This window comes from Diceros bicornis, chromosome 4, assembly GCF_020826845.1.
Source record: "Diceros bicornis minor isolate mBicDic1 chromosome 4, mDicBic1.mat.cur, whole genome shotgun sequence".
Classification (NCBI taxonomy): Eukaryota; Metazoa; Chordata; class Mammalia; order Perissodactyla; family Rhinocerotidae; genus Diceros; species Diceros bicornis.
The window spans coordinates 15,330,198-15,342,227 of NC_080743.1; the positions used below are offsets into that span (position 1 = coordinate 15,330,198).

The 12,030-nt window shown below is 39.8% G+C and overlaps 2 protein-coding genes across 14 annotated transcripts in view; one reads left to right on the forward strand and one right to left on the reverse strand.

Annotated features, from left to right (window-relative positions):
• FUBP1 (far upstream element binding protein 1) overlaps window positions 1–4,224 on the reverse strand; it is a 35,151-nt gene extending 30,927 nt beyond the window's left edge. For all 11 annotated transcript variants that reach the window (XM_058538352.1, XM_058538351.1, XM_058538344.1 and 8 more), the window contains exon 1: window positions 4,024–4,224. In XM_058538352.1, coding sequence (XP_058394335.1) covers window positions 4,024–4,143 — 120 coding nt within the window. In that variant the 5' untranslated portion in view covers window positions 4,144–4,224. The remainder of the gene's footprint in view (window positions 1–4,023) is intronic.
• Window positions 4,225–4,387: 163 nt separating this feature from the next.
• Window positions 4,388–12,030, forward strand: part of DNAJB4 (DnaJ heat shock protein family (Hsp40) member B4) — a 45,528-nt gene continuing 37,885 nt past the window's right edge. Inside the window, exons 1-2 of one of the 3 annotated variants that reach the window (XM_058538363.1) lie at window positions 4,388–4,765; window positions 6,009–6,341. The gene's annotated coding sequence lies outside the window, so the exon portion shown is untranslated. The remainder of the gene's footprint in view (window positions 4,766–6,008; window positions 6,342–12,030) is intronic. The other 2 variants (XM_058538361.1, XM_058538364.1) reach the window with 2 other exon arrangements.

The window sequence follows — 12,030 nt, forward strand, 5'->3', positions numbered from 1 at the left end:
GCACCAATGCACTGCTTATTAAGCCATGCTGTGGCGGCGTCCCATATAAAGTAGAGGAAGATGGGCATGGATGTTAGCCCAGGGCCAGTCTTCCTTGGCAAAAAAGAGGAGGATTGGCATCGGATGTTAGCTCAGGGCTGATCTTCCTCATTAAAAAAAAAAAAAAAAAAAAAAAGGGCAAAAGCTGATTCTCAGGAGTAAACTATCCAAAAGCCAAAAATGACTATCTCCTAATTTTCAGTCCACTACAGGCTTCCTTAGGTTTTTGGGGTCCAACCGTGATTTGCAGTAGGTTGTGATTCTGGTTCTATCACTTTGTGTCCTTGCCAGATTTTCTTAAGCATTCTGTGCCTCATTCACCATATCTGTACAAAGGAGATAACAGTTTCTACACTTACCTTGTAGGATGGTTATGAAACTTATATGAATTAATACAAGATATGTTTAGCACAGAGCCTAACGTAGTATATAAATTGCCACTTATGAACAAATGAGCATACTATAATTCAACTATAAAGCAGGGTCCACAAGACTTCGAATATTTGATTTCAAAAATTTAACAGATTTTTATTTGTCCTGGCCAAAGATATACTTACATTCTATTTGTCAAAACTGTGCCTATGGAAGAAGAATAAGGTATACAATCTCTCTTTGTATCCCTAAGACATAGCCATATCGTAGGCATGCAAGAAATGAATTTTGAAAGAACCTAATTATTTTCAAAACAAAACTTCATTACTACTTTAATTCACTAAAGATATCTGTTGATCAAGTCAGTAAATATTGAGTACCTACTATGGACAACGTCCTGATGGATTCAGTTCCCCTGCACCAGAAACATGAAGGACACTAGAAATATTACTAGGCCATCATTTTATTAACATTGTCTCCTCTCTATAACACAGGAATCTTTCCTTAACATTATAATCAAGCTTTGCTATCCTGTCACAAAGCGTTAACAAAAAAATCATATTCAAATGGTAGTTTTCACTGAAGAGATTAATGGAAAGTAAAAAGTCAACGATTCTATTTTATAAAATTTTCATTGCATTCAAACAACATAACGGAGTCTGAATCACTTTTTACAATTACCAAGGAAGAGATTTTAAGAATAACTGAGTACCTAATGACTAACTTAATAGTTGTGTAGAGGGGAAGGGATGAGGGTTGATATTTTTTGCTTAACTTGTGATCTACCACTCTATTCATCTAGTTGAAGTCTCGGATTGACTTCTACCTTCGTATAACCTCAAAGAGAAAAAAAAAAGTTGATACATTTTAATCTTCCAATGTTCCAGAAGCAAAACTTATTATTTAGTGTGATCACCAAAGATCTAATCAAAGAATCCAAACCTCACCCTCTGGAATTACAGCTTGAAATACACAAATATAAATTTCTGAAGTGTATAGGTTAGAAATCCTAAACTTGAGAAGCAATCTGGTGCGTATTAAAAAAATCTAAATATCTCACATTAAAGAAATAAGCTAGCAGGATTCTCTGGAAAAAAGATTGGGCAACTTGGCCTAAATTACCAGATGGCAACAATCAACTAAAGTAAATGCCACTAGCATTTACTACGTGAGGACCAGGGATCCTAATCACTTGTCCTGTTTTCCTGCATAACAACTCTCCGGCTAAAAAGGCCAATAGCATCCCCATCAGTACCCAGCTCTTTGAGGGCAAGAGGCTGTTCTTATACCTCTTCCTTTCAAAGAATATACCATAATACTCTGGACAAAGAAAAGAAATTTAAGGTTAGATGGGGATTTTGGAAACATAATTCAGTATCCTTTTAATATAGACAAGGAAAAAGTAGTTCAGATATTAACCAAACTTGTTCCTTCAATCCAAGTATGCATCCCTATATTCCACTTATATAAAATCAGACAAATAGCTACAACTGATACAGGCATCCTCAAAGGTAATCAGAAGGGGGTAATTCAACTCAAAAGCTAAATTTGAGAATCTCCAATTTAAGATCAATTCTGTAAAAAAAACAATGTAATTATTACAGCAAAGACATCTGTAAAGAACCATTATCATTACAGCAAGGGCAGTGGGGCAGCTGACCTACTGGCATATAAAGAGAATACAAGAAATTCTATAGTTTGAGTATACTTTCTATATTAAAAAAGCAGTCTACCTTAATCAGATTTACAGCTTAGCCAAATAATGAAGTCCAATTTTTAATTAAAGCATGGCAACCGACTTCTTTCTGAAGTTGTGTCCATCTGTACCTCTTCTCACCTCATTTTCCACCCACCCTCCCTACCCTGCTCAACACTATCTTCCAGTGACTTCACTCTTGGGTTCTTGTCATTCCAAAAACCCCCATACCTTCGCACATGCTGCTTCTTTTCTCTCACTCATTCTTTAATGCCTTGCTTAAAATATCAGTCCTTTTACTCCGACAGTTAGGCACCCCACTCCCAGGTGTTGTGTACAGTGCCTGACTCATAGTAGGAACTCTATGTTTACAGAACAAGTGGAGGAATTATTTGGTCTACTCCTCTCTGAAAACATTAATCAGATACTACTATTTATTCGCATTTGGTTTCTTGACTATATCATAGCTTCCTAGAAGGCAGAAATCCAACTCACAAATTACAAAAATCTCTAGTATCGAAGTACAGAGCCTGGCACAAATTAATTCAATATGCTAGTTGAATAAAATAATTTAAGCGAGTCTTCCAACCCAATCTAATAAAACCCCGCTAATAAGAGTACCTGTCATTATAAAAATGTTTCAGTCGCTATCTAAACATGTTCAGAATAAACAAAAATTAGATGAAAAAATCGCAGAATTAGTATTAACGATGACTCTTGGTTGACTGTCTCGACCATTTCTGATTATAAGCAAGTTCAGGTACATTTTTATTTGTAATGTGTTCGTATGATAAAAATAAGAGCGATCTGTTACATCACTACAAATTTTATGGATTTTGACTCAAATGATCCTTTAATCGAACTGGAGGATAAAACATAAGCTAACGAAGTGAACTCCTAAGCAATCAAACATATTACAAAATTAGTTTCTAATTACCATTCGCTTAACACTGTAGACTAAAAATGTCTAGCACTCAATATGCATAGTGTCATAACGAGAATAAGATTCTTACTTTTGCTTACATACAAGTCCCTACCAATAGCATACATTTTTAAGTTATAATTATACTAAGGGACTATATAATAAAGTTAAAGTTCAAATTAAGAAATCTTTCACATTCCTGGAGTACATGTACTTTTTTTTTTTCTTTTTTTTACGGCTTTCGTTTGAGAAAGAAGTGCCTTCAGGGCAAATGTACGCACCTACGTAATACAAAGAGGTCTGGTCAGTTTACGGCTCTGAACTGAGAGGCAGATTCAAACTGAAACTTTGGGTATAATGGGCCTGAAGCCATTTTGAGAAATCAGGGGGAAGGACTGCTAGAACACACACGTAAATCCCGCCCTGAGGAGGAATTCCAACCCGGGACACTGGTGCTCTAAGTCTCTTCCTCGTGGGTGTGAAAGTGAATGATATCGAAAAATCAACCGCGAGGGAGAGCTCCAGCGGGCTGGAAGCTCTCAAGACTGTTTTAATGACACATCCTTTCCCTTACTATGGCTCCTGTGGACAGCCCCTAGTCCTTTCACAAACTCATTACCAGAACCTTCCATACTATTGTGTAAAACTACGCGCGCTTTGTCCCGTGGAGGAGTACGTTCATTCTGAGGAAAAGGAAATGCTAAGCTAACTCCTCGGAGAAAGAACCGCGAGCGCTGCAGCAGCGGGAGCAACACCTAAAGCCATCTCTGCGTAGCACGCGCTGGGCTTTTAAGCGGCTTAGACACCAAGACACAAAACCGAGTTCCAGCGTCGAATCGTTATTAGTTACGTGGGGAAACGTGAGTCTCCTCACATTTCAGAGCCCGGAAGGGCACTTCTTTCCTCTTCCTCATGCGCGAAGAAGTAGCGGCCTACACAGCCCGCGGCCAATTACCGTGAGCTGTCGGGATCCTGCCGCGAGGTCCAGACTTACCTGCCGGGCTCTCTGCAGCGCATCTTTGAAAGCATCGTTAACTCCTCCACCGCCACCGCCACCGCCTCCACCACCAGCTGAGCCAGAGGAGGGTGGAGGCACCGTTGAATAGTCTGCCATGTCTACACTACAGTGGCCGCTACCGCTTCTCCTCAGAGACCTTCTCTCAGCCAACTGCTAAGAAAGAAAGAAAATGGCGGCCGTCGAGGCTGTATCACATTCTTGTGCGACCATCGTGCCGTAAAGGGGCGGAGACTGAAAGAAGAAAATCTCGCGATGTTTTGAAGCAACGCGCTGGTGTGGAGGTGGGGCTGAAAAAGGAGGGGAAGGCAGAGAGCTGTCGCGAGAATGGTGTTTGAGATTTCGCGAGAATGGGGTTTATTTTGGCGCCTCCTCTCCCCGCGTTCGTGAGTTGAGGCTGTCTGGTTGTTCTTCCGGGGTGATGTGTAAGCCTGGCGTGGCGACCGCCGTTGGCTCGAGTTTCTGAAAGCCTCAAAAAAGGAGGAGTTGTTTCTTATCGGTCGGCGCCTCAGGGAGGTAGTGTGGGTGACTTCCGCCCGGGGTCACGCTCTGCATCCGTGGGGAAGAGGTGACGTCGTTAGACGTTACGACGACGCAACGCAACAGTGTCTCGAAAGCGCTGCCGCCGGCCGCGCGCCTGGGAGAAGCGCGCCGAGGCGCCGCGGGTGATGCTCCCGGGAACTTCCGCCCGGCCTTGCGGGAGCTCGGCCTGATTTTCAAGGTAGTGCCGTGTCCCTGTGTTTTACTTCTAGATTGTCAGATTTTTTTTTAAGTTTTATATCAAGTGGGGATGAATTCAGGTTGGAGGCCTGTTAGCTCCCGAGCTGATTTCGAAGTTTTTGTGTAAATAATGTGGATGAGTCTGTGGTCAAGTGACTGCTTTTCTTTACCTTTCAAAAACGAGATTGTTCCTAAAATTCAGTTTTAATGACACTTAGTAACCTAATATTGTACGTGTCCGTATCCAGTTTTATTGAGGTCTTCATAATTAAGAACAGCATCCATTTATTGACCAAAGTGGACTTTGTGGCTTCCTAAAAATAGTTTCCTCCAGCCCCAACCTGTTGTGGGAACTCGGATATAAGGTCATGTTCTGAATTGTCATCCCAGGAATAGATAATTTACTTTTTTGTGTTTTATGTTATCTACTTTAATTACTAAGTAATTTGAGACCTTTATTCAGACCTTCCTGAGCATATCGTGGCGCGTGATTTACTGCACGAATAGTAGTTTCAGACTCGTTAGGATGCTTTAGGAATCTTGTTTAGGAGTCGATCACAGTGATTTTTTTTCCAAAATTCTTTCCCTTTAGATAACAAAGAATGAGGTAAAATGAACTTTACCAACTTTGGCATTTTGTGTTTTGCGAATTGGGGCTAAAAGTATATACTTTTCCCATTGCTGGTTTTAGTGTAATTGAGAGAAATATCAGTCTTCCTGATAGCTAGAACTAATGGGCCCACTTGCAAAAGGCCCAACGTAAGTCAGGTAACTAAACAGTTACATGCACATAGATGAAGGTGGGCCATCATTTCTCTCTAATGAGCTTTCCTACCATCTTACCCATTTATAGTTCTGATTATTGTTTCCGTGTTCATAGCCATCCCTTTAGATTATTGGGGAATTTGTATTTGGAAAAGCAGTGAAGGTATTGAACTATGGATTTAAGCCTAACTGACAAAAAGAAAAACTGTATAAGCATTGTTGGGTGTTATTGCTAAATAGAATTTTTTCAGTTATATTTTGAGAAAGTCTGTTCAGCAAATGGCATTTATTAATCAGTAATTGATTTTTTTATATTTTAGAGTTATATACCAGTCAGTCCTTCTGATCAACATAGTGTTAACCACAGTGATATAGTTTACCTCCAAACAAATAAACTTTATTTCATGTATAGCACAATTGTAGTTGTCTCTAAATATTGAAAATAAGTAAGGACTTCCTTTTCTGGTTTTTTTTGGTAGATTCTCCTGGAAGTATGGGTATTCTAGAATGGGAACCATTTGGAGTCAGTCTGTATCAGGATTTCTCAGCCTCAGCGCAACTGACACTTTTTGGCCAGATAATTCTTTGTTTTGCACTACTACTGTGCATTGTAATACGTTTAGCAGCATCCTTGGCCTCTACCCATAGATGCCAGTAGTATATCGCACTACCAATTGTGACAAACAAAAATGTCTCCAGACATTGCACATGTCCCCTGGGAAGCAAAGTCACCCCGCGTTGAGAACCACTGGTCAGCCTTGGTTCCTGCCCCTGCCTCTCCATCCATTAAGAAGACCTACTGTACTTCCAAGGTATATTCCAAATTCCATTACTTTTTATCTCCACTACTCCCAAGTTACCATCACCTCAGTCCTGGACTGTTACGGTAGCATTCTAGTTGGTTTTTCTGCTTTCCTGATTCACTTTTCAAAATAATGAAATTTTGTACAAAAAAGTATATAATATACATGCAAGGTCTCCAGAGTAACAAGTACCCATGTATCCACTCTCTAGGAATGATGTCCAAGGAATAGACCACTACTGGTACTTTTGAAGCTCAAGAGTGCCTCTACCTGATTGTATTACAGTTGTTTCTTGTTATAGTAACTTGAATGATTTCTTTAAAACATAAATCAGATCATCTCACCTATGTCTTTCCTATTGCACTTTAAATCTTATCTCCTTGAGTGGCCCGAGGGCTCCATATAATCAGGCGTCTGTCTCTAAGCACTCCTCTCTCTCATTCCACTTCAGCCACCTTGCTGTCCAAGATCTTTCTTGCCTCGAGGACTTATACTTAGATTTTCTTCTGCCTGATCCAGGTGCTCTTATAGACTTTCACATGTGTGATTTGTCCTCATCATTCAGGCCTCAGTTCAGATGTCACTTCCTTAGACCATCTCTGACCTCTGGTTGTGCCATTCTGCACATCACTCTCTATTCTATTACCCTGTTCTCTTTGTAGCATTTATCTGAAGTTATCTTATGTTCTATGTGCTTACTTCTTTATTGTCTCTCTTCCGTAAGAATGTAAACTCCTAAAGAGCAAGGACCTTGCCTATCTCTGCCATTCACCAGTGTCTAACACATAGTCTCAGCGTTCTAGATATTTGTTGAATGAATGAATGAAAAAAATCTGCCTCCACATTTTAGTTGGTTTTGTGACCTTGCGCAAGTGACTTGGTCTGTGTGTCAGATTTCTCATCTACATAATGATCATAACCTGCCTTGCTGTCCTTGAATGAGAAATCTCTGTGAGCTCTTCAGAAACCAGAAAATGCTATACAAATGGAAATTGGTATTATTAAACATGTAATTCAGCTTCCAGTATTTCATAATCAGGAAAGGATAATCTGTGGTACTCCATTTCTGTAAATTTTTTTTTCTCCCCCCAAAGCCCCAGTAGATAGTTGTATGTCATAGCTGCACATCCCTCTAGTTGCTGTATGTGGGTCCGCGGCCTCAGCATGGCTGGAGAAGCGGTGCATCAGTGCGCGCCCAGGATCCGAACCCGGGCCGCCAGCAGCAGAGCACGCGCACTTAACCACTAAGCCATGGGGCCGGCCCCATTTCTGTAAATTTTTTGGATTAAACAGCTATGTTCAAATCTTAGTTTTGGTAAAACCCAGAATCCTGCAACAGCAACTGAATTGTGGGAAAACTGTAACCAGTGACTTTTGATTAGGCTATATGTGAGTTAGTTCTCAGTCCACTCAATCAAAGCTGGTTTGCTGGTTACTCTAGAGAGTTTCATTATAGCTGATGAAATCAGACTTTTCTTGACTAAGTTTATTCCCATTTGCAACATAAATCCTGTTAAAAGTGGATGTATCATACCTACTCTAAAATTGGTTTATTGTGCTTTGAGAGATTGGCTAAATATTCAGTTGAATTATATTTTACAGTCACACTCTTATCACAGAAATTGATATTCCATATTTCACCCTCAGAATGAAGTAAAAGTCACTTTTTGAGCTTACAGAAGCCTGGCAGGGAGCATTTAGATTTATCAAATTACAGAATGAAAAGATTAGTAAAGATGATAAAACTTGAGCTGCTAAATGTACTGCAAGTTTCTTCATTTTACCTTCTGATTTATTTGGTTACCAAATGACTGAGTGATTCTTTCTTAGCATAATTTTTCACTATTGGTTTTGTTAAATCTGTGAAATATTAACAGATTCTTATTTACAGCTACTGGAGAAAAATAGTCCATTATGACTTTTTAAACAGGCATTTTATTTATTTATTTTTTACATTTATTTTTATTTTTTTAAATTTTTTGTTTATTGCAGTAACATTGGTTTATAACATTGTATAAATTTCAGATGTATATCATACTTCTCTTTTTGCGTGGATTACGTCATGTTCACCACCCAAATACTAATTACACCCCATCACCACACACATGTGCATAATTATCCCTTTCGCCCTCCTCCCTCCCCCTCTGGTAACCACCTATCCAATCTCTGTCCCTATGTGTTTGTTTGTTGTTGTTATCATCTACTACTTAATGAGTGAGATCATACGGTATTTGACCGTCTCCCTCTGACTTATTTCACTTTGCATAATACCCTCAACGTCCATCCATATTGTCACAAACGGCTGGATTTCATTGTTTCTTATGGCTGAGTAGTATTCCATTGTGTATATATACCACATCTTCTTTATCCATTCGTCCCTTGGTGGGCACTTAGGTTGCTTCCAAGTCTTGGCTATTGTGAATAACGCTGCAATGAACACAGGGGTGCGTGTATCTTGATGCATTGGTGTTTTCACGTACTTTGGATAAATACCCAGCAGTGGAATAGCTGCATCGTATGGTAGTTCTATCCTTAATTTTTTGAGGAATCTCCATACTGTTTTCCATAGTGGCTGCACTAGTTTGCACTCCCACCAGTGGTGTATGAGAGTTCCCTTCTCTCCACATCCTCTCCATCCCTTGTTGTTTCCTGTCTTGTTGATTATAGCCATTCTGACCCGTGTGAGGTGATATCTCATTGTAGTTTTTTTTTTTTAATAATTTTATTTATTTATTTTTCCCCCAAAGCCCCAGTAGATAGTTGTACGTCGTAGTTGCACATCCTTCTAGTTGCTGTATGTGGGACGCGGCCTCAGCATGCCTGGAGAAGCGGCGCGTCGGTGCACGCCTGGGATCCAAACTCGGGCCGCCAGCAGCAGAGCGCGCGCACTTAACCACTAAGCCACGGGGCCGGCCCTCATTGTAGTTTTGATTTGCATTTCTCTGATAGTTAATGATGTTGAACATCTTTTCATGTGCCTGTTGGCCATCTGTAGATCTTCTTTGGAGAAATGTCTGTTCAGGTCTTTTGCCCGTTTTTTAATTGGGTTATTAGTTTTGTTGTTGTTGTTGAGATGCGTGAGTTCTTTATATGTTTTGGAGATTAACCCCTTATCAGATGTATGGTTTGCAAAGATCTTCTCCCAATTTTTAGGTTGTCTTTTTGTTTTGTTGATGGTTTCCTTTGCTGTGCAGAAGCTTTTTAGTTTGATGTAGTCCCATTTGCTTATTTTTTCTGTTGTTTCTCTTGCCAGGTCAGACATGATGCTTGAAAATATGTTGCTAAGACAGATGTCGAAGAGCGTGCTGCCTATGTTTTCTTCTAGAATGAACAGGCATTTTAGAGTGGCGTGGTTCTATGGGCTTCCTGCCTTGCCTTTATACACATCACCTACCTCCTAACAGCTCTTAGCCTGAGGGATCTGATAACTTCATGCTGCATTCTGTGTGTCATTCATACCAGGCCTGTATTTTCTCAGTGCACAGTCACAACAGAGTCTGGTTAGATACGAGGAGGAAAATGGCCACTTTAAATTAAAGTAAATGGTCTAGGATGTTGTTAGGGTATTTGATCATTCAGTTGGTTATAGGTCTTAAGGACTTTTATATCTCTTCTGATTGAGTTTCTAGCATTCTATTTCAGACAGAAGTGTGAATGGAAGCAGGAAATACTTGCATTTTATTTTATTTTATTTTTTTATTTTTTGTGAGGAAGATCAGCCCTGAGTAACATCCATGCCAATCCTCCTCTTTTTGCTGAGTAAGACCGGCCCTGGGCTAACATCTGTGCCCATCTTCCTCCACTTTATATGGGATGCCGCCACAGCGTGACCTGACAAGGGGTACATCAGTACGCGCTTGGGATCCGAACTCTGGGCAGCAAGCAGCGGAGTGCACGCACTTAACCGCTACGCCACGGGGCCGGCCCCAATTCTTGCATTTTAAAGGACAAAGTTGTTAACACAAATGTAACTTGGGCACATTGTGGAGAACAACACTTTGACCAATGTCTGAAACTGGAGACAGTCCTATATAGTGAAAAAAACTCTGAACTTGGTCCCAGAGGATCTAGATTCACGTCTGACCCATGTGGCCTTTGGTAAATCATACAACTTCTTTCTTTTACCAGCATACCAAAAAGAGAAGGCAATTAAATCTTTTTTTGAAAAGTAGCCAACAGTAAAGGATAATAAAAAGTCTTATGTTTTTACACAGTGATTTCTGTCTGTTTTCCGTTTCAGAAATTACCATAGTAGCATCTCACTCTCAGTTATTAGAAATTTCTTCTCTGATTTGAATGCCAAATTTGATAGTGTGTCCTGATTGAAGGGCTGTTAGACCTGAAGCCCTCATGACTGTTAATTTGCCCTCCCTCCAGCCTTTTGCCCTCCTTGTCATTCCCGCCTATTCGTAACTGTAGATCCCTTGCGCCTTTGCCCATATCTTTCTCTTTGTCAGGAACAATTCTTACCTCTTTGATTTTACTGTTGCGTGGTGATTTCCATTTTTCCAGAATGCCTGTCCAGAACTCTCAAATTTAGGGATTCCTATTTGTTCTTGTGTACCATACCATGGTAATAATACCATAATATCGTTTATCATTTATTTGGAATTCCTACTAGATTGTAAGGTCCATGTCAGTAAGGGCTGTGTCTTTTTCTGTCTTTACTGCATAGCACACTCTAAAAACATAGTAATAGCTAGTGCTATATACTGGCACTGTTCTAAGTGCTTTACATGTGTTTATTCTCACAATGGCTTTATGAGGTAGGTGCTGTTAAAATCTCCATTTTGCTGGAGTACAGATAAGTTAACTAACTTGCCCAAGGTCACGTGTTAGTAAGTGTTAGAGCTATGATTTGAACTCAGGCTGCCTGGCGTGGAAGAATGGAAGAATCTATAAAAAGTCAAGTAATGAAATGTGTCTCTTTATAATTTCTAGAATATGATTCACAACTTAGTATTTCTTAGTTACATTTTTTAAGTATTTGATTAGTTTTGTGTGTGTGTGTGTGTGAGGAAGATTGGCCCTGAGCTAACGTCCGTGCCAGTCTTCCTCTATTTTGTATGTGATATTCTTCCACAGCATGGCTTGATGAGCAGTGTGTATAGGTCCATACCCAGGATCTGAACCAGCGAACCCTGGGCTGCCAAAGCAGAGCGTGTGAACTTAACTACCATGCCACCTGGCTGGCCCCTGCATTAGTTGTTATCAAGACTTAGGCCAAAATTCTCCATGGGAAGGAAGCTATTAATGTAAGGTAGTAAAAACAGACTACTTAACAAAATTTAAAAGAGCCCATGTGTTGTATAACATGATAACAGCTTGTTTTTCTGTATTGTTAATTGCATTGGATGGATTAGTAATATGCCTTACTAAAGTATGTAGTGCTTTATGGTGTGTATGTATATATGTATATATATCTGATGATGATTTGTGTTATTTTTCAGATACATTGTTCAGGGGTTTATGTGTTTGTAGTCCACATCACTAACTAGATTGTAAGCCTCTTCAAGACAAAGATAGAATTGATTAACTTTAATTTTTCCCTGGTATTACCACACGGCACCTATGATAGTGTTTGTACTGTTTGTCTGCATATTCCATTCCTCTACAAAATAGCCCATCTGCCAAAAGAAGCATATCAAGAGTTTTTAGATTAGACTCTTCTGAGAATTCTGAGTAAAATTCTTTATAG